This window comes from Eleutherodactylus coqui, chromosome 1 (genome assembly GCF_035609145.1).
Source record: "Eleutherodactylus coqui strain aEleCoq1 chromosome 1, aEleCoq1.hap1, whole genome shotgun sequence".
In the NCBI taxonomy this organism is placed as follows: Eukaryota; Metazoa; Chordata; class Amphibia; order Anura; family Eleutherodactylidae; genus Eleutherodactylus; species Eleutherodactylus coqui.
In genome coordinates this window covers 16,325,525-16,352,661 of record NC_089837.1, presented here as the reverse complement: position 1 = coordinate 16,352,661, position 27,137 = coordinate 16,325,525, and the positions used below count along the sequence as shown (strand labels likewise).

The 27,137-nt window shown below is 49.1% G+C and overlaps 1 protein-coding gene across 6 annotated transcripts in view; it reads left to right on the top strand.

The window, feature by feature from the left end:
• DNMT3A (DNA methyltransferase 3 alpha) overlaps positions 1 to 27,137 on the top strand; it is a 355,992-nt gene that overhangs the window by 306,414 nt on the left and 22,441 nt on the right. For 5 of the 6 annotated variants that reach the window (XM_066594397.1, XM_066594395.1, XM_066594394.1 and 2 more), the window contains 8 exons: positions 10,553 to 10,765; positions 10,844 to 11,002; positions 11,091 to 11,198; positions 14,416 to 14,572; positions 15,840 to 15,986; positions 16,624 to 16,668; positions 20,958 to 21,037; positions 26,857 to 26,969. In XM_066594397.1, the coding sequence (XP_066450494.1) occupies positions 10,553 to 10,765; positions 10,844 to 11,002; positions 11,091 to 11,198; positions 14,416 to 14,572; positions 15,840 to 15,986; positions 16,624 to 16,668; positions 20,958 to 21,037; positions 26,857 to 26,969 (1,022 nt within the window). Of the gene's footprint in view, positions 1 to 1,148; positions 1,220 to 10,552; positions 10,766 to 10,843; positions 11,003 to 11,090; positions 11,199 to 14,415; positions 14,573 to 15,839; positions 15,987 to 16,623; positions 16,669 to 20,957; positions 21,038 to 26,856; positions 26,970 to 27,137 lie in introns of those variants that run through there. The other variant, XM_066594398.1, reaches the window with a different exon arrangement.

Below are 27,137 nucleotides of genomic sequence, written 5' to 3'. Positions count from 1 at the left end.
CGCCATACTTGTTCCCGGCGAGCTAATAAACCGCCATACTTGTTCCCGGCGAGCTAATAAACCGCCATACTTGTTCCTGGCGAGCTAATAAACGGCCATACTTGTTACGGGCGAGCTAATAAACGGCCATACTTGTTCCGGGCGAGCTAATAAATGGCCATACTTGTTCCGGGCGAGCTAATAAACGGCCATACTTGTTCCGGGCGAGCTAATAAACCGCCATACTTGTTTCCGGCGAGCTAATAAACGGCCATACTTGTTTCCGGCGAGCTAATAAACGGCCATACTTGTTACGGGCGAGCTAATAAACGGCCATACTTGTTCCGGGCGAGCTAATAAACGGCCATACTTGTTACGGGCGAGCTAATAAACGGCCATACTTGTTACGGGCGAGCTAATAAACGGCCATACTTGTTACGGGCGAGCTAATAAACGGCCATACTTGTTCCGGGCGAGCTAATAAACCGCCATACTTGTTACGGGCGAGCTAATAAACGGCCATACTTGTTACGGACGAGCTAATAAACGGCCATACTTGTTCCGGGCGAGCTAATAAACGGCCATACTTGTTCCGGGCGAGCTAATAAACGGCCATACTTGTTACGGGCGAGCTAATAAACCGCCATACTTGTTATGGGCGAGCTAATAAACGGCCATACTTGTTCCCTGCAAGCTAATAAACCGCCATACTTGTTCTGGGCGAGCTAATAAATGGCCATACTTGTTCCGGGCGAGCTAATAAATGGCCATACTTGTTACGGGCGAGCTAATAAACGGCCATACTTGTTCCGGGCGAGCTAATAAATGGCCATACTTGTTACGGGCGAGCTAATAAACGGCCATACTTGTTCCTGGCGAGCTAATAAACGGCCATACTTGTTACGGGCGAGCTAATAAACGGCCATACTTGTTCCGGGCGAGCTAATAAATGGCCATACTTGTTACAGGCGAGCTAATAAATGGCGTGTGCGCCTGCGCTTCAGCCAATGGGACGCCAGATTTAATTTTCCTATTGAATAATGCTGCTGTTCTTCTGTTGGCCGCAGTGGAGTGCGGAGCTGCAGGAGGATGGGAGTTCTCCCCCCAGCAGGAGGGTCCCGCCCTCTGATTGGCTGGAAGTTTCCTGCAGGTCTGGGAGGGGGAGGGGAGTGCCGGGACCTTCTAGAAGCTGCGGAGAGGCCTAGGCAGCGGCTGCTTGGCACTGAGCAGGAGGGCAGAGGTGCGGTATATATATGGGGGGAGCGGTGGGCATACACGTGGGGCCCTTGTGGGGGCGGCTGGGGGCCCCTATATACAGCACAGAGCAAGGAGGGAGAGACTGCTGTGCGGACACATGTGCGCACTCCCTGCACTGCCTCAGAGCCGCCACCAGGGGGAGCCGGTACACAGCGCTGCACTGCCAGGAGCCCAACTGCTTGTTATATAGTATAATGTACTGCTTATTACATAGTATAGTGTACTGCTTATTATATAGTATAGTGTACTGCTTATTATATAGTGTACTGCTTATTACATAGTATAGTGTACTGCTTATTATATAGTGTACTGCTTATTATATAGTATAGTGTACTGCTTATTATATAGTGTACTGCTTATTACATAGTATAGTGTACTGCTTATTATATAGTGTACTGCTTATTATATAGTGTACTGCTTATTATATAGTATAGTGTACTGCTTATTTAGTGTACTGCTTATTACATAGTATAGTGTACTGCTTATTATATAGTGTACTGCTTATTATATAGTGTACTGCTTATTACATAGTATAGTGTACTGCTTATTATATAGTGTACTGCTTATTATATAGTATAGTGTACTGCTTATTATATAGTGTACTGCTTATTACATAGTATAGTGTACTGCTTATTATATAGTAAAGTGTACTGCTTATTATATAGTGTACTGCTTATTACATAGTATAGTGTACTGCTTATTATATAGTGTACTGCTTATTACATAGTATAGTGTACTGCTTATTATATAGTGTACTGCTTATTATATAGTATACTGCTTATTACATAGTATAGTGTACTGCTTATTATATAGTATACTGCTTATTACATAGTATAATGTACTGGTTGTTATATAGTATAATGTACTGCTTGTTATAGAGTATACTGCTTATTGTATAACTTAATATACTGTTTATTACATAGTATAATGTGCTGTTTATTATATAGCATAATTTAGTGGTTATATAGTATAGTGTGCTGTTATATAGTATAATGTACTGCTTATATATATACTATTACTACTGTGTGCCACTGTGGGATGTCACTACCCTGTTTCCCTGAAAATAAGACAGTGTCTTATATTAATTTTTGTTCAAAAAGGTTTAACTTTTTTACATGTATAGCTGCCTGGACACTCTTTAAATTAACTGTTAGCAGGGCTTAATTTTGGACTAGGACTTATATTTCAAGCATCCTCAAAAAGCCTGAAAAATCATTTAGCATCCTCAAAAATTCTGTAAAATCATGCTATGTCTTATTTTCAGGGTATGTCTTATTTTCAGGGAAACAGGGTATTACTACTGTGTGCCACTGTGGGATGTCACTATTACTACTGGGGGCCACTGTGGGATGTCACTATTACTACTGGGGCCACTGTGGGATGTCACTATTACTAGTGGGGCCGCTGTGGGATGTCACTATTACTACTGGGGCCACTGTGGGATGTCACTATTACTACTGGGGCCGCTGTGGGATGTCACGATTAGTACTGGGGCCGCTGTGGGCTGTCACTATTACTACTGGGGCCGCTGTGGGATGTCACTATTACTACTGGGGCCGCTGTGGGATGTCACTATTACTACTGGGGCCACTGTGGGATGTCACTATTACTACTGGGGCCACTGTGGGATGTCACTATTACTACTGGGGGCCACTGTGGGATGTCACTATTACTACTGGGGACCACTGTGGGATGTCACTATTACTACTGGGGACCGCTGTGGGCTGTCACTAATACTACTGGGGGCCGCTGTGGGCTGTCACTATTACTACTGGGGCCACTGTGGGATGTTACTATTACTACAGGGGCAGTTGTCGGATGTCACTATTACTACTGGGGGGCCGCTGTGGGATGTCACTATTACTACTGGTGTCACTGTGGGATGTCACTATTACTACTGGGGCCGCTGTGGAGTGTCACTATTACTACTGGGGGCCGCACTAATTACTATTGGGACCACTGTGAAGTGTCACTATTACTACTGGGGGCTGCTGTGGGGTGTCACTATTACTACTGGGGGCCACTGTGGGATGTCACTATTACTACTGGTGGCTGCTGTGGGGTATCACTGTTACTACTGGGGGCCGCTGTGGGGTGTCACTATTACTACTGGGGGCCTCTGTGGGATGTCACTATTACTACTGGGGGGCCGCTGTGGGATGTCACTATTACTACTGGTGTCACTGTGGGATGTCACTATTACTACTGGGACCGCTGTGGGGTGTCACTGTTACTACTGGGGCCGCTGTGGGATGTCACTATTACTACTGGGGGCCACACTAATTACTATTGGGACCACTGTGGGGTGTCACTATTACTACTGGGGCCGCTGTGGGGAGTCACTATTACTACTAGGGGCCGCACTAATTACTATTGGGACCACTGTGAAGTCACTATTACTACTGGGGCCGCTGTGGGATGTCACTATTACTACTGGGGGCCACACTAATTACTATTGGGACCACTGTGGGGTGTCTCTATTACTACTGGGGCCGCTGTGGGGAGTCACTATTACTACTAGGGGCCGCACTAATTACTATTGGGACCACTGTGAAGTGTCACTATTACTACTGGGGCCGCTGTGGGATGTCACTATTACTACTGGGGCTGCTGTGGGGTGTCACTATTACTGCTGGGGGCCGCTGTGAGGTGTCACTATTAGTACTGGGGGCCGCTGTGGGGTGTCACTATTACTACTGGGGGCCGTTGTGGGGTGTCACTATTACTACTGGGGGCCGCTGTGGGGTGTCACTATTAGTACTGGGGGCCGCTGTGGGAAGTCACTATTACTACTGGGGGCCGCTGTGGGAAGTCACTATTACTACTGGGGACCGCTGTGGGATGTCACTCTTACTACTGGGGGCCGCTGTGGGATGTCACTCTTACTACTGGGGGCCGCTGTGGGATGTCACTCTTACTACTGGGGGCCGCTGTGGGGTGTCACTATTAGTACTGTGGGGCGCTGTGGGGTGTCACTATTACTACTGGGGGCCGTTCTGGGGTGTCACTATTAGTACTGGGGGCCGCTGTGGGAAGTCACTATTAGTACTGGGGGCCACTGTGGGAAGTCACTATTACTACTGGGGACCGCTGTGGGATGTCACTCTTACTACTGGGGGCCGCTGTGGGATGTCACTCTTACTACTGGGGGCCGCTGTGGGGTGTCACTATTAGTACTGTGGGGCGCTGTGGGGTCTCACTATTACTATTGGGACCGCTGTGGGGTGTCACTATTACTACTGGGGGCCGCTGTGGGATGTCACTATTACTACTGGGGGCCGCTGTGGGGTGTCACTATTACTACTGGGGGCCGCTGTGGGGTGTCACTATTACTACTGGGGGCCGCTGTGGGGTGTCACTATTACTACTGGGGGCCGCTGTGGGCTGTCACTATTACTACTGGGGGCCGCTGTGGGATGTCACTATTACTACTGGGGGCCGCTGTGGGATGTCACTATTACTACTGGGGCCGCTGTGGGCTATCGGTTTTGCAAGCGGGGGCCGCTTTGGGCTATCGGTTTTGCAACCGTGGGCCATCGATTTTGCTACCGGGGGCCGCCGTGGGCTATCGGTTTTGCTACCGGGTGCCGCCGTGGGCTATCGGTTTTGCAACCGGGGGCCGCCGTGGGCTATCGGTTTTGCAACCGGGGGCCGCCGTGGGCTATCGGTTTTGCAACCGGGGGCCGCCGTGGGCTATCGGTTTTGCTATCGGTTTTGCTACCGGGGGCCGCCGTGGGCTATCGGTTTTGCTATCGGTTTTGCTACCGGGGGCCGCCGTGGGCTATCGGTTTTGCTACCGGGGGCCGCCGTGGGCTATCACTATAACCGCTGCGGACGCTCTGGGGGGTCACTATAACTGCTGCGGACGCTTTGTGGGGGGTCCTTATTACCGGTGAGGTATGTTTACACGAGGCGGAGATGCTGCGGAATGTCCTTGGCGGAAATTTCCGTGGCAAATTCTGCAGCATTTCCGCATCCAAAATCTGCTCCGGTCTATTGTGAAGCGGCCCGGTCCTTTTTAGAACGACGGGGGTCAAATCATACGTGGTGATAAGCCCCGCCCCCTGACGTGTTGGCACTTTGCAATATATAAGTGGGTTTTGGGTTGCAGTTTGGGCACTCGGTCTCTAAAGGTTCACCATCACTGTTATATAGTGTAATGTGCTGGTTATTATATAGTATAAGGCGCTGGTTATTATATAGTGTAATGCGCTGGTTATTATATAGTATACTGCTTATATTATATAGTATAATGTGCTGGTTGTTATATAATATAGTGCTTATATTATATAGTGTAATGCGCTTGTTATTATATAGTATACTGCTTATATTATATAGTATAATGTGCTGGTTGTTATATAATATACTGCTTATATTATATAGTGTAATGCGCTGGTTGTTATATAATATAGTGCTTATATAGTGTAATGCGCTGGTTGTTATATAATATAGTGCTTATATTATATAGTGTAACACGCTGGTTATTATATAGTGTAACACGCTGGTTATTATATAGTATACTGCTTATATTATATAGTGTAACACGCTGGTTATTATATAGTATACTGCTTATATTATATAGTGTAACACGCTGGTTATTATATAGTATAACGTGCTGGTTATTATATAATATAATGCGCTGGTTATTATATAGTATAATGCGCTGGTTATTATGTAGTATAATGCGCTGTTTATTATATAGTATAATGCGCTGGTTATATAGCGTAAGGCGCTGGTTATTATATAGTATAATGCGCTGGTTATTATATAGTATAATGCGCTGGTTATTATATAGTATAACACGCTGGTTATTATATAGTGTAACGCACTGGTTATTATATAGTATAACGCGCTGGTTATTATATAGTATAACGCGCTGGTTATTATATAGTATAATGTGCTGGTTATTATATAGTATAATGCGCTGGTTATTATATAGTGTAATGCGCTGGTTATTATATAGCGTAAGGCGCTGGTTATTATATAGTATAATGCGCTGGTTATTATATAGTGTAATGCGCTGGTTATTATATAGCGTAAGGCGCTGGTTATTATATAGTATAATGCGCTGGTTATTATATAGTATACTGCTTATATTATATAGTATAATGTGCTGGTTGTTATATAATATACTGCTTATATTATATAGTGTAATGCGCTGGTTGTTATATAATATAGTGCTTATATAGTGTAATGCGCTGGTTGTTATATAATATAGTGCTTATATTATATAGTGTAACACGCTGGTTATTATATAGTGTAACACGCTGGTTATTATATAGTATACTGCTTATATTATATAGTGTAACACGCTGGTTATTATATAGTATACTGCTTATATTATATAGTGTAACACGCTGGTTATTATATAGTATAACGTGCTGGTTATTATATAATATAATGCGCTGGTTATTATATAGTATAATGCGCTGGTTATTATATAGTGTAATGCGCTGGTTATTATGTAGTATAATGCGCTGTTTATTATATAGTATAATGTGCTGGTTATTATAGTGTAATGCGCTGGTTATTATATAGCGTAAGGCGCTGGTTATTATATAGTATAATGCGCTGGTTATTATATAGTATAATGCGCTGGTTATTATATAGTATAACACGCTGGTTATTATATAGTGTAACGCACTGGTTATTATATAGTATAACGCGCTGGTTATTATATAGTATAACGCGCTGGTTATTATATAGTATAATGTGCTGGTTATTATATAGTATAATGCGCTGGTTATTATATAGTGTAATGCGCTGGTTATTATATAGCGTAAGGCGCTGGTTATTATATAGTATAATGCGCTGGTTATTATATAGTGTAATGCGCTGGTTATTATATAGCGTAAGGCGCTGGTTATTATATAGTATAATGCGCTGGTTATTATATAGTATACTGCTTATATTATATAGTATAATGTGCTGGTTGTTATATAATATACTGCTTATATTATATAGTGTAATGCGCTGGTTGTTATATAATATAGTGCTTATATAGTGTAATGCGCTGGTTGTTATATAATATAGTGCTTATATTATATAGTGTAACACGCTGGTTATTATATAGTGTAACACGCTGGTTATTATATAGTATACTGCTTATATTATATAGTGTAACACGCTGGTTATTATATAGTATACTGCTTATATTATATAGTGTAACACGCTGGTTATTATATAGTATAACGTGCTGGTTATTATATAATATAATGCGCTGGTTATTATATAGTATAATGCGCTGGTTATTATATAGTGTAATGCGCTGGTTATTATGTAGTATAATGCGCTGTTTATTATATAGTATAATGTGCTGGTTATTATAGTGTAATGCGCTGGTTATTATATAGCGTAAGGCGCTGGTTATTATATAGTATAATGCGCTGGTTATTATATAGTATAATGCGCTGGTTATTATATAGTATAACACGCTGGTTATTATATAGTGTAACGCACTGGTTATTATATAGTATAACGCGCTGGTTATTATATAGTGTAACGCACTGGTTATTATATAGTATAACGCGCTGGTTATTATATAGTATAACGCGCTGGTTATTATATAGTATAATGTGCTGGTTATTATATAGTATAATGCGCTGGTTATTATATAGTGTAATGCGCTGGTTATTATATAGCGTAAGGCGCTGGTTATTATATAGTATAATGCGCTGGTTATTATATAGTGTAATGCGCTGGTTATTATATAGCGTAAGGCGCTGGTTATTATATAGTATAATGCGCTGGTTATTATATAGTATAATGCGCTGGTTATTATATAGTGTAACGCACTGGTTATTATATAGTATAACGCGCTGGTTATTATATAGTATAACGCGCTGGTTATTATATAGTATAACGCGCTGGTTATTATATAGTATAATGCGCTGGTTATTATATAGTATAATGCGCTGGTTATTATATAGTATAACGCGCTGGTTATATAGTATAACGCGCTAGTTATTATATAGTATAACGCGCTGGTTATTATATAGTGTAACGCGCTGGTTATTATATAGTGTAATGCGCTGGTTATTATATAGTATAACGCGCTGGTTATTATGTAGTATAATGCGCTGGTTATTATATAGTGTAACGCGCTGGTTATTATATAGTGTAACGCGCTGGTTATTATATAGTGTAATGCGCTGGTTATTATATAGTATAACGCGCTGGTTATTATATAGCGTAACGCGCTGGTTATTATATAGCGTAAGGCGCTGGGTATTATATAGCGTAACGCGCTGGTTATTATATAGCGTAAGGCGCTGGGTATTATATAGTGTAACGCGCTGGTTATTATATAGTGTAATGCGCTGGTTATTATATAGTATACTGCTTATATTATATAGTATAACGCGCTGGTTATTATATAGTATAATGCGCTGGTTATTATATAGCATAATGCGCTGGTTATTATATAGTATAACACGCTGGTTATTATATAGTATAACGCGCTGGTTATTATATAGTATAACGCGCTGGTTATTATATAGTATAACGCGCTGGTTATTATATAGTATAACACGCTGGTTATTATATAGTATAACGCGCTGGTTATTATATAGTATAACGCGCTGGTTATTATATAGTATACTGCTTATATTATATAGTATAACGCGCTGGTTATTATTTAGTATAACGCGCTGGTTATTATATAGTATAACGCGCTGGTTGTTATATAGTATAACGCGCTGGTTGTTATATAGTGTAATGCGCTGGTTATTATATAGTATAATGCGCTGGTTATTATATAGTATAACGCGCTGGTTATTATATAGTATACTGCTTATATTATATAGTGTAATGCGCTGGTTATTATATAGTATAACGCGCTGGTTATTATATAGTATACTGCTTATATTATATAGTGTAATGCGCTGGTTATATAGTACAATGCGCTGGTTATTATATAGTGTAATGCGCTGGTTATTATATAGTATAATGCGCTGGTTATTATATAGTATAACGCGCTGGTTATTATATAGTATAACACGCTGGTTATTATATAGTGTAATGCGCTGGTTATTATATAGTGTAATGCGCTGGTTATTATATAGTATAATGCGCTGGTTATTATATAGAATAACGCGCTGGTTATTATATAGTGTAATGCACTGGTTATTATATAGCATACTGCTTATATAATATAGTGTAATGCGCTGGTTATATAGTATAATGCGCTGGTTATTATATAGTGTAACGCGCTGGTTATTATATAGTATAATGCGCTGGTTATTATATAGTATAACGCGCTGGTTATTATATAGTATAATGCGCTGGTTATTATATAGTATAATGCGCTGGTTATTATATAGTATAACGCGCTGGTTATTATATAGTATAACGCGCTGGTTATTATATAGTATAACGCGCTGGTTATTATATAGTATAACGCGCTGGTTATTATATAGTATAACGCGCTGGTTATTATATAGTATAACACGCTGGTTATTATGTAGTATAACGCGCTGGTTATTATATAGTATAACGCGCTGGTTATTATATAGTATAACGCGCTGGTTATTATATAGTATAACGCGCTGGTTATTATATAGTATACTGCTTATATTATATAGTGTATTGCGCTGGTTATTATATAGTATAACGCGCTGGTTATTATATAGTGTAACGCGCTGGTTATTATATAGTGTAACGCGCTGGTTATTATATAGTGTAACGCGCTGGTTATTATATAGTGTAACGCGCTGGTTATTATATAGTATACTGCTTATATTATATAGTATAATGCGCTGGTTATATAGTATAACGCGCTGGTTATTATATAGTGTAACGCGCTGGTTATTATATAGTGTAACGCGCTGGTTATTATATAGTGTAACGCGCTGGTTATTATATAGTGTAACGCGCTGGTTATTATATAGTGTAACGCGCTGGTTATTATATAGTATGACGCGCTGGTTATTATATAGTATAACGCGCTGGTTATTATATAGTATACTGCTTATATTATATAGTGTAATGCGCTGGTTATATAGTATAATGCGCTGGTTGTTATATAGTATAATGCGCTGGTTGTTATATAGTATAACGCTTATATTATATAGTGTAATGCGCTGGTTGTTATATAGTGTAATGTTTTGGGGAGTAGCACAGGTTTCCGGGCTCTGTGGATGTTATGGTCAGCACCTCGCTCAGGATCTACAGGCTCAGAGACCGGGGGATTGGATTACTCTGATATAATATAACGCTGATGACCTCACAGATGTCCCGACCTCCGGGTCCACCAATCGTGGCGAGCCGTTACCTTCCGCATACTTTACTGAACCCCAGTTTCTGGTTTTCTCAACAGGCTGAAAAAAAGCAGCAGCTGGTCGCTGTGATAAACGCCATGGAAGAAACGGTGTCCAGTAATCCACAGAAAGAAGAGGAGAGCCCGCCGCCGGTCTCGCAGCAGCCCACAGACCCTGCCTCCCCCATCGTGGCCACCACTCCGGAGCCGGTGGTGGCCGATACCGTGGAGAAGAGCACCTCCAAGTCAGCGGATGATGAGGCGGAGTACGAGGTGAGGATGATGAGAGCCGTTATCCTCCCTGTTAGTACTTATTACTGGAGATGATACCCTACTCTTGTATCTGCGTAGGACGGGCGAGGCTTTGGCATCGGGGAGCTGGTTTGGGGTAAACTTCGAGGCTTCTCATGGTGGCCTGGACGCATCGTGTCATGGTGGATGACTGGACGGAGCCGGGCAGCTGAGGGGACGCGTTGGGTCATGTGGTTTGGAGATGGCAAGTTTTCAGTGGTGAGTATCTTCATGAGGCCCTCCCTGGTCATGTGATGTGTGGGTGATTATTATAATGCATGATATCACATTATAAATCTCTCTTCAGGTCTGCGTGGAGAAGCTGTTGCCTCTTAGTTCCTTTGCAAATGCGTTCCACCAAGCGACCTATAGCAAGCAACCCATGTACAGAAAAGCCATCTATGAAGTCCTACAGGTGAGCAAAATCAGCATATCTGATTGTCCCCCTGCCAACAGTGAGACTGTGCCAGTGCTCCTCAAGCTAACAGTGAGACCGTGCCAATGCTCCTCACATCTCAAGCCAACAATGAGACTGTGACGGTGCTCCTCACACCTCAATCCAACATTCAGACTGTGACAGTGCTCCTCACACCTCCAGCCAACAATGAGACCGTGCCGGTCCTCCTCACACCTCCAGCCAACAATGAGACCTTGCCGGTCCTCCTCACACCTACAGCCAACAATGAGACCGTGCCGGTGCTCCTTATACCTACTGCTGACAGTGAGACCGTGCCAGTGCTCCTCACACCTTCAGCCAACAGTGAGACCATGCCGGTGCTCCTCACACCTACAGCCAACAATGAGACCGTGCCGATGCTCCTCATACCTACTGCTGACAGTGAGACCGTGCCGGTGCTCCTCACGCCTACAGCCAATAACGAGACACTGCCAGTGCTCCTCACACCTACAGCCAATAACGAGACACTGCCAGTGCTCCTCACACCTACAGCCAATAACGAGACACTGCCAGTGCTCCTCACACCTACAGCCAATAACGAGACACTGCCAGTGCTCCTCACACCTACAGCCAATAACGAGACACTGCCAGTGCTCCTCACACCTACAGCCAATAACGAGACACTGCCAGTGCTCCTCACACCTACAGCCAATAACGAGACACTGCCAGTGCTCCTCACACCTACAGCCAATAACGAGACACTGCCAGTGCTCCTCACACCTACAGCCAATAACGAGACACTGCCAGTGCTCCTCACACCTACAGCCAATAACGAGACACTGCCAGTGCTCCTCACACCTACAGCCAATAATGAGACTGTGCCAGTGCTCCTCATACCTACTGCTGACAGTGAGACCGTGCCGGTGCTCCTCACACCTACAGCCAATAATGAGACTGTGCCAGTGCTCCTCACACCTTCAGCTAACAGTGAGACTGTGCCAGTGCTCCTCACACCTTCAGCTAACAGTGAGACTGTGCCAGTGCTCCTCACACCTTCAGCTAACAGTGAGACTGTGCCAGTGCTCCTCACGCCTCAAGCCAACAGTAAGACCGTGCCAGTGCTCCTCACGCCTTCAGCTAACAGTGAGACTGTGCCAGTGCTCCTCACACCTTCAGCCAACAATGAGACTGTGCCAGTGCTCCTCACGCCTCAAGCCAACAGTAAGACCGTGCCAGTGCTCCTCAAGCCAATAATCAGACCGTGCCAGTGCTCCTCACACCTCCAGCCAACAATGAGACCGTGCCGGTGCTCCTCATACCTACTGCTAACAGTGAGACCGTGCCGGTGCTCCTCACACCTACAGCCAATAACGAGACACTGCCAGTGCTCCTCACACCTACAGCCAATAACGAGACACTGCCAGTGCTCCTCACACCTACAGCCAATAACGAGACACTGCCAGTGCTCCTCACACCTACAACCAATAACGAGACACTGCCAGTGCTCCTCACACCTTCAGCTAACAGTGAGACTGTGCCAGTGCTCCTCACACCTTCAGCTAACAGTGAGACTGTGCCAGTGCTCCTCACATCTTCAGCCAACAATGAGACTGTGCGAGTGCTCCTCATGCCTCAAGCCAACAGTAAGACCGTGCCAGTGCTCCTCAAGCCAATAATGAGACCGTGCCAGTGCTCCTCACACCTACAGCCAATAACGAGACACTGCCAGTGCTCCTCACACCTACAGCCAATAACGAGACACTGCCAGTGCTCCTCACACCTACAGCCAATAACGAGACACTGCCAGTGCTCCTCACACCTTCAGCCAACAGTGAGACCGTGCCAGTGCTCCTCACACCTCCAGCCAACAGGGAGACCGTGCCAGTGCTCCTCACACCTTCAGCTAACAGTGAGACTGTGCCAGTGCTTCTTACACCTTCAGCTAACAGTGAGACTGTGCCAGTGCTCCTCACACCTTCAGCTAACAGTGAGACTGTGCCAGTGCTCCTCACACCTTCAGCCAACAATGAGACAGTGCCAGTGCTCCTCATGCCTCAAGCCAACAGTAAGACCGTGCCAGTGCTCCTCACACCTCCAGCCAACAGGGAGACCGTGCCAGTGCTCCTCACACCTTCAGCTAACAGTGAGACTGTGCCAGTGCTCCTCACACCTTCAGCCAACAATGAGACAGTGCCAGTGCTCCTCATGCCTCAAGCCAACAGTAAGACCGTGCCAGTGCTCCTCAAGCCAATAATGAGACCGTGCCAGTGCTCCTCACACCTCCAGCCAACAATGAGACCGTGCCGGTGCTCCTCACACCTCCAGTTCAAAATGTGCCTCTGCTGGCACTCCTCACACTTTGAGTCCAAAGTGAGACCGTCCCGTTGCTCCTTGCATCTCCATCCAAAAAATGGGACCTCATAACAACCTCTACCCAAAATTGAACGGTGTTGGTACTCCTTGTACCCTGAACAACAATGAGTCTGTGCCGGTACTCCTCTGCCCCGCAACCCAAAATGAGACCCTATGACAACCACTATGGTGCTCCTCACAGCCTCCGGGCAGATTCATGAACGACGTTCCGTCTTTATTGCCACTCGCAACCAATCACAGCTCGGCTCTTATGTTGTATTCTGCTGAGCTAACATGAACGCTGCGCAGTGATTGGTCGCCAGGGACAACCGAGACGAGTTTCTGCTTGATAAATCTACCTGTGTATGGAGTCTCCGCCTCTTTCTGTCAGCCATATAGGTTGCCATGGAACCTATTTTTCTGCCCTCGCCACCAAGCGGATTCCCTCCTCCCCTCCCTGCGGACGCATATAAGCCTGTCACATTGACAGTATATACCTTTTATATCAGTGGTCTGTCGCCCTGCAGACACTGCGGCACTACAACTCCCAGCAAGCTGGGGTCACTGATGGGAATGTTCAACATACACCCAATATACGCCACAACAGTTGTTTCGCTGTTCCAACCTGTCCCACCACTAGGCATGCTGGGACTGTAGTTCAATGATGTCATGGTGGGAGGAGTTACTGCATACCGCTGATTTAGGCTCCTCCTCCGCGGTCAGAGAACTGCTGGAGTAGAGAAAGCAAGTTACATTGTAGATCGCAGGACAGACCAGCAGGATTGTGAGCGCAGCTCTGGTTGTGACTGCAGTAACACACCTAGGGGGGGCGCTGTTCTTGCATCCAGTCTCTTATATGACCCCGTTCGTATCCGTCCTGCAGGTCGCCAGCACCCGCGCCAGGAAGGTTTTCCCATCATGCCCTGAGAATGACGAGAGCGACACCTCCAAAGCAATAGACGTCCAGAACAAGCAGATGATAGAGTGGGCGTTGGGGGGCTTCCAGCCATCGGGGCCCAAAGGACTGGACCCCCCAGAAGGTGAGGGGTGACAATATGACTATGGGGTACCGCCCCCTAATGCTCAGCGTCCTGCACAACGCCAGGGGGGTCGTCTGCGCAGGGGTGCCAGGGGGGTCGTCTGCGCGGGGGTGCCAGGGGGGTCGTCTGCGCGGGGGTGCCAGGGGGGTCGTCTGCGCGTGGGGTGCCAGGGGTGCCAGGGGCGTCGCCTGCGCGGGGGTGCCAGGGGCGTCGTCTGCGCGTGGGTGCCAGGGGCGTCGTCTGCGCGGGGGTGCCAGGGGCGTCGTCTGCGCGTGGGTGCCAGGGGCGTCGTCTGCGCTGGGGTGCCAGGGGCGTCGTCTCCGGGGGGGGGGGGGTGCCAGGGGCGTCGTCTGCGCGGGGGTACGACTACAACGAGACCAAAATGTATCATTTTTTACTTCTTTTTTTTTTTACCACTTTTGCAGAATAAAACCCTTTTATTTTTTCCCGCATCGCTACATTCGGAGTCTCAGAACGTCTTTTATCTTCCTGTTGACGGAGCTCTGCGAGGGCGTTTCTTGCATTGGGAGGTTTTATTGGCATCGTTTTGGGGTACATACGGCTTTTTTGATCACTTTTATTCCGTTTTTTGGGAGGTAGATGGGTTTTTCTTTCTAAATAGGGAAAAATGCACAAAATAGTTTTGTTCAGTTTTTTTCTTTTTTTTTTTTTTTTAATCACTATTTTTTTTCACGTGTTTCTTTTTTTAAATATTTTTGTTTTTTCCAGATTTTATGTCCCTGTGGGGGCTTGAACCTACGATGTTATGATGGCTATGGTAATACATTTGGGGTGCTTCTATACTGTAATGTATTATCGATCATGCGCCATGACAGACCTGAACGACATTGTCTGCAACCCATCAGCCCTCCGTGATGACCTAGCAGGGGGCCGATGATGTCAGAGAGGGAATGTGCTCCTTCTGTCAACCCTTTAAATGCCACCATCAGGATTGATCGCAGCATGTAAAAGGTTAACAGCAGGGATCAGTGAGCACACCGATCCCCGCTGTTGCTGTATTAGGCCGGCTCCCACTCTGGGTGGCTCAGTATCAGCCTGCCCATCCATAGGACATAAACTTACATCCATTTGCAGAAACTGCTTCCTGCGGAGATGTAGGTTTCTGTCCTGTGGCAGGAAGGAGTTAATCGTCTCCTGAGTGGGGGTCTGTAACCTGGGGCTATTAGCCAGTCCATGGACTTGTATGAGTACAGCGCCTCCTTGTGGTGTAGTCAATAATGTTACCTCCCTCCTTTTATACTTCCAGAGGAACGCAACCCGTACAAAGAGGTCTACACAGAAATTTGGGTAGAACCGGAAGCTGCCGCTTATGCCCCTCCCCCTCCCGCAAAGAAACCCCGAAAAAGCACAGAGAAGCCCAAAGTCAAAGAAATAATCGATGAGCGAACTCGAGGTAGGTGTAACGATGTAGTGCTGGCCTCCTGGGTCTTGCATCTCTCTGCTGCACCCGCTGATGCAATACCTATACACTGACTAAACCTGCTGTACTGCGGTGCATTATGGGGGAACATGCATCCCACATTGCAATAAACTACAGATATAGAAAATCAGATTGTTGGAGCTCAACCAGAATTGTGAATGCAGATGCTTTGCCGACCCCTGCTGGTTCAGTGTCTGCTGTGCTGTATTGTGGAAGACTTAGGATCTGCAGTTGTGTTGCTGCCCCCTGCTGGTTCAGTGTCTGCTGTGCTGTATTGTGGAAGACTTAGGATCTGCAGTTGTGTTGCTGCCCCCTGCTGGTTCAGTGTCTGCTGTGCTGTATTGTGGAAGACTTAGGATCTGCAGTTGTGTTGCTGCCCCCTGCTGGTTCAGTGTCTGCTGTGCTGCTGCATTGTGGAAGACTTAGGATCTGCAGTTGTGTTGCTGCCCCCTGCTGGTCGGATATCTGCTGTGCTGCATGGTAGAAGATGAAGCGTTTAGGAAGGACCCTGAGTGCAGTGAATTTTGGGATCGGGCGGTTGGCAGAGATTGGCACAGGGAGGGGGCTTGGTCTCGCTCTGCTCATTTCTCCGTGCTTTCTGTTTTCGCAGAGAGGTTGGTCTACGAAGTGCGTCAGAAGTGTCGCCACATCGAGGGTGAGTGCAAGAAATCACTTCACAGAAGGGTGCGAGCGCATGGGAGGGTCATGTGATCAATCTACGATGATGTCATCGGTCAGCCCCGATAGTGATGGCAGCGGTCTGTGATCCCAGGGACGGCGCCTGACGTGACTCCTTCTATCTATGGGGAGGCGCCTGACGTGACTCCTTCTATCTATGGGGAGGCGCCTGACGTGACTCCTTCTATCTATGGGGAGGCGCCTGACGTGACTCCTTCTATCTATGGGGAGGCGCCTGACGTGACTCCTTCTATCTATGGGGAGGCGCCTGACGTGATTCCTTGTATCTATGGGGAGGCGCCTGACGTGACTCCTTGTATCTATGGGGAGGCGCCTGACGTGACTCCTTGTATCTATGGGGAGGCGCCTGACGTGACTCCTTGTATCTATGGGGAGGCGCCTGACGTGACTCCTTGTATCTATGGGGAGGCGCCTGACGTGACTCCTTGTATCTATGGGGAGGCGCCTGACGTGACTCCTTGTATCTATGGAGAGGTGCCTGACGTGACCCCTTGCGTCTGTCGGGCGGTCGCCTGACGTGACCCCTTGCGTCTGTCGGGCGGTCGCCTGACGTGACCCCTTGCGTCTGTCGGGCGGTCGCCTGACGTGACCCCTTGCGTCTGTCGGGCGGTCGCCTGACGTGACCCCTTGCGTCTGTCGGGCGGTCGCCTGACGTGACCCCTTGCGTCTGTCGGGCGGTCGCCTGACGTGACCCCTTGCGTCTGTCGGGCGGTCGCCTGACGTGACCCCTTGCGTCTGTCGGGCGGTCGCCTGACGTGACCCCTTGCGTCTGTCGGGCGGTCGCCTGACGTGACCCCTTGCGTCTGTCGGGCGGTCGCCTGACGTGACCCCTTGCGTCTGTCGGGCGGTCGCCTGACGTGACCCCTTGCGTCTGTCGGGCGGTCGCCTGACGTGACCCCTTGCGTCTGTCGGGCGGTCGCCTGACGTGACCCCTTGCGTCTGTCGGGCGGTCGCCTGACGTGACCCCTTGCGTCTGTCGGGCGGTCGCCTGACGTGACCCCTTGCGTCTGTCGGGCGGTCGCCTGACGTGACCCCTTGCGTCTGTCGGGCGGTCGCCTGACGTGACCCCTTGCGTCTGTCGGGCGGTCGCCTGACGTGACCCCTTGCGTCTGTCGGGCGGTCGCCTGACGTGACCCCTTGCGTCTGTCGGGCGGTCGCCTGACGTGACCCCTTGCGTCTGTCGGGCGGTCGCCTGACGTGACCCCTTGCGTCTGTCGGGCGGTCGCCTGACGTGACCCCTTGCGTCTGTCGGGCGGTCGCCTGACGTGACCCCTTGCGTCTGTCGGGCGGTCGCCTGACGTGACCCCTTGCGTCTGTCGGGCGGTCGCCTGACGTGACCCCTTGCGTCTGTCGGGCGGTCGCCTGACGTGACCCCTTGCGTCTGTCGGGCGGTCGCCTGACGTGACCCCTTGCGTCTGTCGGGCGGTCGCCTGACGTGACCCCTTGCGTCTGTCGGGCGGTCGCCTGACGTGACCCCTTGCGTCTGTCGGGCGGTCGCCTGACGTGACCCCTTGCGTCTGTCGGGCGGTCGCCTGACGTGACCCCTTGCGTCTGTCGGGCGGTCGCCTGACGTGACCCCTTGCGTCTGTCGGGCGGTCGCCTGACGTGACCCCTTGCGTCTGTCGGGCGGTCGCCTGACGTGACCCCTTGCGTCTGTCGGGCGGTCGCCTGACGTGACCCCTTGCGTCTGTCGGGCGGTCGCCTGACGTGACCCCTTGCGTCTGTCGGGCGGTCGCCTGACGTGACCCCTTGCGTCTGTCGGGCGGTCGCCTGACGTGACCCCTTGCGTCTGTCGGGCGGTCGCCTGACGTGACCCCTTGCGTCTGTCGGGCGGTCGCCTGACGTGACCCCTTGCGTCTGTCGGGCGGTCGCCTGACGTGACCCCTTGCGTCTGTCGGGCGGTCGCCTGACGTGACCCCTTGCGTCTGTCGGGCGGTCGCCTGACGTGACCCCTTGCGTCTGTCGGGCGGTCGCCTGACGTGACCCCTTGCGTCTGTCGGGCGGTCGCCTGACGTGACCCCTTGCGTCTGTCGGGCGGTCGCCTGACGTGACCCCTTGCGTCTGTCGGGCGGTCGCCTGACGTGACCCCTTGCGTCTGTCGGGCGGTCGCCTGACGTGACCCCTTGCGTCTGTCGGGCGGTCGCCTGACGTGACCCCTTGCGTCTGTCGGGCGGTCGCCTGACGTGACCCCTTGCGTCTGTCGGGCGGTCGCCTGACGTGACCCCTTGCGTCTGTCGGGCGGTCGCCTGACGTGACCCCTTGCGTCTGTCGGGCGGTCGCCTGACGTGACCCCTTGCGTCTGTCGGGCGGTCGCCTGACGTGACCCCTTGCGTCTGTCGGGCGGTCGCCTGACGTGACCCCTTGCGTCTGTCGGGCGGTCGCCTGACGTGACCCCTTGCGTCTGTCGGGCGGTCGCCTGACGTGACCCCTTGCGTCTGTCGGGCGGTCGCCTGACGTGACCCCTTGCGTCTGTCGGGCGGTCGCCTGACGTGACCCCTTGCGTCTGTCGGGCGGTCGCCTGACGTGACCCCTTGCGTCTGTCGGGCGGTCGCCTGACGTGACCCCTTGCGTCTGTCGGGCGGTCGCCTGACGTGACCCCTTGCGTCTGTCGGGCGGTCGCCTGACGTGACCCCTTGCGTCTGTCGGGCGGTCGCCTGACGTGACCCCTTGCGTCTGTCGGGCGGTCGCCTGACGTGACCCCTTGCGTCTGTCGGGCGGTCGCCTGACGTGACCCCTTGCGTCTGTCGGGCGGTCGCCTGACGTGACCCCTTGCGTCTGTCGGGCGGTCGCCTGACGTGACCCCTTGCGTCTGTCGGGCGGTCGCCTGACGTGACCCCTTGCGTCTGTCGGGCGGTCGCCTGACGTGACCCCTTGCGTCTGTCGGGCGGTCGCCTGACGTGACCCCTTGCGTCTGTCGGGCGGTCGCCTGACGTGACCCCTTGCGTCTGTCGGGCGGTCGCCTGACGTGACCCCTTGCGTCTGTCGGGCGGTCGCCTGACGTGACCCCTTGCGTCTGTCGGGCGGTCGCCTGACGTGACCCCTTGCGTCTGTCGGGCGGTCGCCTGACGTGACCCCTTGCGTCTGTCGGGCGGTCGCCTGACGTGACCCCTTGCGTCTGTCGGGCGGTCGCCTGACGTGACCCCTTGCGTCTGTCGGGCGGTCGCCTGACGTGACCCCTTGCGTCTGTCGGGCGGTCGCCTGACGTGACCCCTTGCGTCTGTCGGGCGGTCGCCTGACGTGACCCCTTGCGTCTGTCGGGCGGTCGCCTGACGTGACCCCTTGCGTCTGTCGGGCGGTCGCCTGACGTGACCCCTTGCGTCTGTCGGGCGGTCGCCTGACGTGACCCCTTGCGTCTGTCGGGCGGTCGCCTGACGTGACCCCTTGCGTCTGTCGGGCGGTCGCCTGACGTGACCCCTTGCGTCTGTCGGGCGGTCGCCTGACGTGACCCCTTGCGTCTGTCGGGCGGTCGCCTGACGTGACCCCTTGCGTCTGTCGGGCGGTCGCCTGACGTGACCCCTTGCGTCTGTCGGGCGGTCGCCTGACGTGACCCCTTGCGTCTGTCGGGCGGTCGCCTGACGTGACCCCTTGCGTCTGTCGGGCGGTCGCCTGACGTGACCCCTTGCGTCTGTCGGGCGGTCGCCTGACGTGACCCCTTGCGTCTGTCGGGCGGTCGCCTGACGTGACCCCTTGCGTCTGTCGGGCGGTCGCCTGACGTGACCCCTTGCGTCTGTCGGGCGGTCGCCTGACGTGACCCCTTGCGTCTGTCGGGCGGTCGCCTGACGTGACCCCTTGCGTCCGTCGGGCGGTCGCCTGACGTGACCCCTTGCGTCCGTCGGGCGGTCGCCTGACGTGACCCCTTGCGTCCGTCGGGCGGTCGCCTGACGTGACCCCTTGCGTCCGTCGGGCGGTCGCCTGACGTGACCCCTTGCGTCCGTCGGGCGGTCGCCTGACGTGACCCCTTGCGTCCGTCGGGCGGTCGCCTGACGTGACCCCTTGCGTCCGTCGGGCGGTCGCCTGACGTGACCCCTTGCGTCCGTCGGGCGGTCGCCTGACGTGACCCCTTGCGTCTGTGGGGCGGTCGCCTGACGGTACCCCTTGCGTCTGTGGGGCGGTCGCCTGACGGTACCCCTTGCGTCCGTGGGGCGGTCGCCTGACGGGACTCCTTGCGCCCGCGGGGCGGTCGCCTAATCTGCTGTCTTATCGGTATTTTGCGATGCTGACGATTCCCTGTCTCTTTGTTTCCAGATATCTGCATCTCCTGCGGCAGTTTGAATGTTACCCTGGAGCACCCCTTATTTATAGGGGGTATGTGCCAAAACTGCAAGGTAACCTCTACAAAGATCATTGGGGAACTTAGAGGAAAAGTTATGAGGATAAGCGGCATGCGTAAATGAAGCGGTCAGTGTATTAGAGAGATCTTATCTAGGAAGGAAACTGTCAGTAAGGGCAGAGCTCAGTGTATTAGAGAGATCTTATCTAGGAAGGAAACTGTCAGTAAGGGCAGAGCTCAGTGTATTAGAGGGATCTGATGTATGAAGGAAACTGTCAGTAAGGGCAGAGCTCAGTGTAGAGAGATCTGATGTATGAAGGAAACTGTCAGTAAGGGCAGAGCTCAGTGTAGAGAGATCTGATGTATGAAGGAGACTGTCAGTAAGGGCAGAGCTCAGTGTATTAGAGGGATCTGATGTATGAAGGAAGCTGTCAGTAAGGGCAGAGCTCACTGTATTAGAGGGATCTGATGTATGAAGGAAGCTGTCAGTAAGGGCAGAGCTCAGTGTATTAGAGAGATCTGATGTATGAAGGAAACTGTCAGTAAGGGCAGAGCTCAGTGTATTAGAGGGATCTGATGTATGAAGGAAACTGTCAGTAAGGGCAGAGCTCAGTGTATTAGAGAGATCTGATGTATGAAGGAAGCTGTCAGTAAGGGCAGAGCTCAGTGTATTAGAGGGATCTGATGTATGAAGGAGACTGTCAGTAAGGGCAGAGCTCAGTGTAGAGAGATCTGATGTATGAAGGAAGCTGTCAGTAAGGGCAGAGCTCAGTGTATTAGAGAGATCTGATGTATGAAGGAAGCTGTCAGTAAGGGCAGAGCTCAGTGTATTAGAGGGATCTGATGTATGAAGGAAGCTGTCAGTAAGGGCAGAGCTCAGTGTATTAGAGAGATCTGATGTATGAAGGAAGCTGTCAGTAAGGGCAGAGCTCAGTGTATTAGAGGGATCTGATGTATGAAGGAAGGTGTCAGTATGGACAGAGCTCAGTGTATTAGAGGGATCTGATGTATGAAGGAAACTGTCAGTAAGGGTAGAGCTCAGCGTATTAGAGAGATCTGATGTATGAAGGAAGCTGTCAGTAAGGGCAGAGCTCAGTGTATTAGAGGGATCTGATGTATGAAGGAAGCTGTCAGTAAGGGCAGAGCTCAGTGTATTAGAGAGATCTGATGTATGAAGGAGACTGTCAGTAAGGGCAGAGCTCAGTGTATTAGTGGGATCTGATGTATGAAGGAAGCTGTCAGTAAGGGCAGAGCTCAGTGTATTAGAGAGATCTGATGTATGAAGGAGACTGTCAGTAAGGGCAGAGCTCAGTGTATTAGAGAGATCTGATGTATGAAGGAAACTGTCAGTAAGGGCAGAGCTCAGTGTATTAGAGAGATCTGATGTATGAAGGAAACTGTCAGTAAGGGTAGAGCTCAGTGTATTAGAGGGATCTGATGTATGAAGGAAGCTGTCAGTAAGGGCAGAGCTCAGTGTATTAGAGAGATCTGATGTATGAAGGAAGCTGTCAGTAAGGGCAGAGCTCAGCGTATTAGAGAGATCTGATGTATGAAGGAAGCTGTCAGTAAGGGCAGAGCTCAGTGTATTAGAGGGATCTGATGTATGAAGGAAGCTGTCAGTAAGGGCAGAGCTCAGTGTATTAGAGAGATCTGATGTATGAAGGAAGCTGTCAGTAAGGGCAGAGCTCAGTGTATTAGAGGGATCTGATGTATGAAGGAAGCTGTCAGTAAGGGCAGAGCTCAGTGTAGAGAGATCTGATGTATGAAGGAAGCTGTCAGTAAGGGCAGAGCTCAGTGTATTAGAGAGATCTGATGTATGAAGGAAGCTGTCAGTAAGGGCAGAGCTCAGTGTATTAGAGAGATCTGATGTATGAAGGAAGCTGTCAGTAAGGGCAGAGCTCAGCGTATTAGAGAGATCTGATGTATGAAGGAAGCTGTCAGTAAGGATAGAGCTCAGTGTATTAGAGAGATCTGATGTATGAAGGAAGCTGTCAGTAAGGGCAGAGCTCAGTGTATTAGAGAGATCTGATGTATGAAGGAAGCTGTCAGTAAGGGCAGAGCTCAGTGTATTAGAGGGATCTGATGTATGAAGGAAGCTGTCAGTAAGGGCAGAGCTCAGTGTATTAGAGGGATCTGATGTATGAAGGAAGCTGTCAGTAAGGGCAGAGCTCAGTGTATTAGAGAGATCTGATGTATGAAGGAAACTGTCAGTAAGGGCAGAGCTCAGTGTATTAGAGGGATCTGATGTATGAAGGAAGCTGTCAGTAAGGGCAGAGCTCAGTGTATTAGAGGGATCTGATGTATGAAGGAAGCTGTCAGTAAGGGCAGAGCTCAGTGTATTAGAGAGATCTGATGTATGAAGGAAGGTGTCAGTAAGGGCAGAGCTCAGTGTAGAGAGATCTGATGTATGAAGGAAGCTGTCAGTAAGGGCAGAGCTCAGTGTATTAGAGGGATCTGATGTATGAAGGAAACTGTCAGTAAGGGCAGAGCTCAGTGTATTAGAGGGATCTGATGTATGAAGGAAACTGTCAGTAAGGGCAGATCTCACTGTATTAGAGGGATCTGATGTATGAAGGAAGCTGTCAGTAAGGGCAGAGCTCACTGTATTAGAGATCTGATATATGAAGGAAGCTGTCAGTAAGGGCAGAGCTCAGTGTATTAGAGAGATCTGATGTATGAAGGAAACTGTCAGTAAGGGTAGAGCTCAGTGTATTAGAGGGATCTGATGTATGAAGGAAGCTGTCAGTAAGGGCAGAGCTCACTGTATTAGAGGGATCTGATGTATGAAGGAAACTGTCAGTAAGGGCAGAGCTCAGTGTATTAGAGAGATCTGATGTATGAAGGAAGCTGTCAGTAAGGGCAGAGCTCAGTGTATTAGAGAGATCTGATGTATGAAGGAAACTGTCAGTAAGGGCAGAGCTCAGTGTATTAGAGAGATCTGATGTATGAAGGAAGCTGTCAGTAAGGGCAGAGCTCACTGTATTAGAGGGATCTGATGTATGAAGGAAGCTGTCAGTAAGGGCAGAGCTCAGTGTATTAGAGAGATCTGATGTATGAAGGAAACTGTCAGTAAGGGCAGAGCTCAGTGTATTAGAGGGATCTGATGTATGAAGGAAGCTGTCAGTAAGGACAGAGCTCAGTGTATTAGAGAGATCTGATGTATGAAGGAAGCTGTCAGTAAGGGCAGAGCTCAGTGTATTACAGGGATCTGATGTATGAAGGAAACTGTCAGTAAGGGCAGAGCTCAGTGTATTAGAGGGATCTGATGTATGAAGGAAGCTGTCAGTAAGGGCAGAGCTCAGTGTATTAGAGGGATCTGATGTATGAAGGAAGCTGTCAGTAAGGGCAGAGCTCAGTGTATTAGAGAGATCTGATGTATGAAGGAAGCTGTCAGTAAGGGCAGAGCTCAGTGTATTAGAGGGATCTGATGTATGAAGGAAGCTGTCAGTAAGGGCAGAGCTCAGTGTATTAGAGGGATCTGATGTATGAAGGAAGCTGTCAGTAAGGGCAGAGCTCAGTGTATTAGAGGGATCTGATGTATGAAGGAAGCTGTCAGTAAGGGCAGAGCTCAGTGTATTAGAGAGATCTGATGTATGAAGGAAGCTGTCAGTAAGGGCAGAGCTCAGTGTATTAGAGGGATCTGATGTATGAAGGAAGCTGTCAGTAAGGGCAGAGCTCAGTGTAGAGAGATCTGATGTATGAAGGAAGCTGTCAGTAAGGGCAGAGCTCAGTGTATTAGAGAGATCTGATGTATGAAGGAAGCTGTCAGTAAGGGCAGAGCTCAGTGTATTAGAGAGATCTGATGTATGAAGGAAGCTGTCAGTAAGGGCAGAGCTCAGCGTATTAGAGAGATCTGATGTATGAAGGAAGCTGTCAGTAAGGATAGAGCTCAGTGTATTAGAGAGATCTGATGTATGAAGGAAGCTGTCAGTAAGGGCAGAGCTCAGTGTATTAGAGAGATCTGATGTATGAAGGAAGCTGTCAGTAAGGGCAGAGCTCAGTGTATTAGAGGGATCTGATGTATGAAGGAAGCTGTCAGTAAGGGCAGAGCTCAGTGTATTAGAGGGATCTGATGTATGAAGGAAGCTGTCAGTAAGGGCAGAGCTCAGTGTATTAGAGAGATCTGATGTATGAAGGAAACTGTCAGTAAGGGCAGAGCTCAGTGTATTAGAGGGATCTGATGTATGAAGGAAGCTGTCAGTAAGGGCAGAGCTCAGTGTATTAGAGGGATCTGATGTATGAAGGAAGCTGTCAGTAAGGGCAGAGCTCAGTGTATTAGAGAGATCTGATGTATGAAGGAAGGTGTCAGTAAGGGCAGAGCTCAGTGTAGAGAGATCTGATGTATGAAGGAAGCTGTCAGTAAGGGCAGAGCTCAGTGTATTAGAGGGATCTGATGTATGAAGGAAACTGTCAGTAAGGGCAGAGCTCAGTGTATTAGAGGGATCTGATGTATGAAGGAAACTGTCAGTAAGGGCAGATCTCACTGTATTAGAGGGATCTGATGTATGAAGGAAGCTGTCAGTAAGGGCAGAGCTCACTGTATTAGAGATCTGATATATGAAGGAAGCTGTCAGTAAGGGCAGAGCTCAGTGTATTAGAGAGATCTGATGTATGAAGGAAACTGTCAGTAAGGGTAGAGCTCAGTGTATTAGAGGGATCTGATGTATGAAGGAAGCTGTCAGTAAGGGCAGAGCTCACTGTATTAGAGGGATCTGATGTATGAAGGAAACTGTCAGTAAGGGCAGAGCTCAGTGTATTAGAGAGATCTGATGTATGAAGGAAGCTGTCAGTAAGGGCAGAGCTCAGTGTATTAGAGAGATCTGATGTATGAAGGAAACTGTCAGTAAGGGCAGAGCTCAGTGTATTAGAGAGATCTGATGTATGAAGGAAGCTGTCAGTAAGGACAGAGCTCACTGTATTAGAGGGATCTGATGTATGAAGGAAGCTGTCAGTAAGGGCAGAGCTCAGTGTATTAGAGAGATCTGATGTATGAAGGAAACTGTCAGTAAGGGCAGAGCTCAGTGTATTAGAGGGATCTGATGTATGAAGGAAGCTGTCAGTAAGGACAGAGCTCAGTGTATTAGAGAGATCTGATGTATGAAGGAAGCTGTCAGTAAGGGCAGAGCTCAGTGTATTACAGGGATCTGATGTATGAAGGAAACTGTCAGTAAGGGCAGAGCTCAGTGTATTAGAGGGATCTGATGTATGAAGGAAGCTGTCAGTAAGGGCAGAGCTCAGTGTATTAGAGGGATCTGATGTATGAAGGAAGCTGTCAGTAAGGGCAGAGCTCAGTGTATTAGAGAGATCTGATGTATGAAGGAAGCTGTCAGTAAGGGCAGAGCTCAGTGTATTAGAGGGATCTGATGTATGAAGGAAGCTGTCAGTAAGGGCAGAGCTCAGTGTATTAGAGGGATCTGATGTATGAAGGAAGCTGTCAGTAAGGGCAGAGCTCAGTGTATTAGAGGGATCTGATGTATGAAGGAGACTGTCAGTAAGGGCAGAGCTCAGTGTATTAGAGAGAAGCTATGATATATGGAGGAAACTGTTAGTAAATAAAAAGTGGTGTCTTTGTATTATTGTATGTCAGTAAGCATGAGGAAAGGACACGGATGTGTGACTAAAACTGTCAGTAAGGATGAGGCTGAGAGGGAGAAGCTTCCTTTTGTGGAGGAAACCATCAGCGAGGACAGAACAGCATAGTGAGAGTAGAATATCTCTATGTGGGTGGTGTACTTAGGACAGAGCTCCGTATACGAGGAGAGAAGCGGCTGATGTGTGGAGGAAACAGTCAGTATGACTAGAGGCGGGGACTGTGTATGGTGGGAGGTCCAGGCATGACTCGTAAAGCTCACAGATACTTTCCTGTTTCATCAGAACTGCTTTTTGGAGTGTGCGTACCAGTATGATGATGACGGCTACCAGTCCTACTGCACCATCTGCTGCGGCGGGCGGGAGGTGCTCATGTGCGGGAACAACAACTGCTGCCGGTGAGATGCGTAATACCGCCGCCTCCTTCTGTCTCCTCATACATGACTGGTCTCTGGTCACCACTGAAACCGACCCTGGAAACAAATGATCCAAACCTGTCTGGCCTGGGAACCTTCTTCCAGCAGGATCATGTGTGGTTTTCTGGTCCTGGCGGTGACCTATGCGTG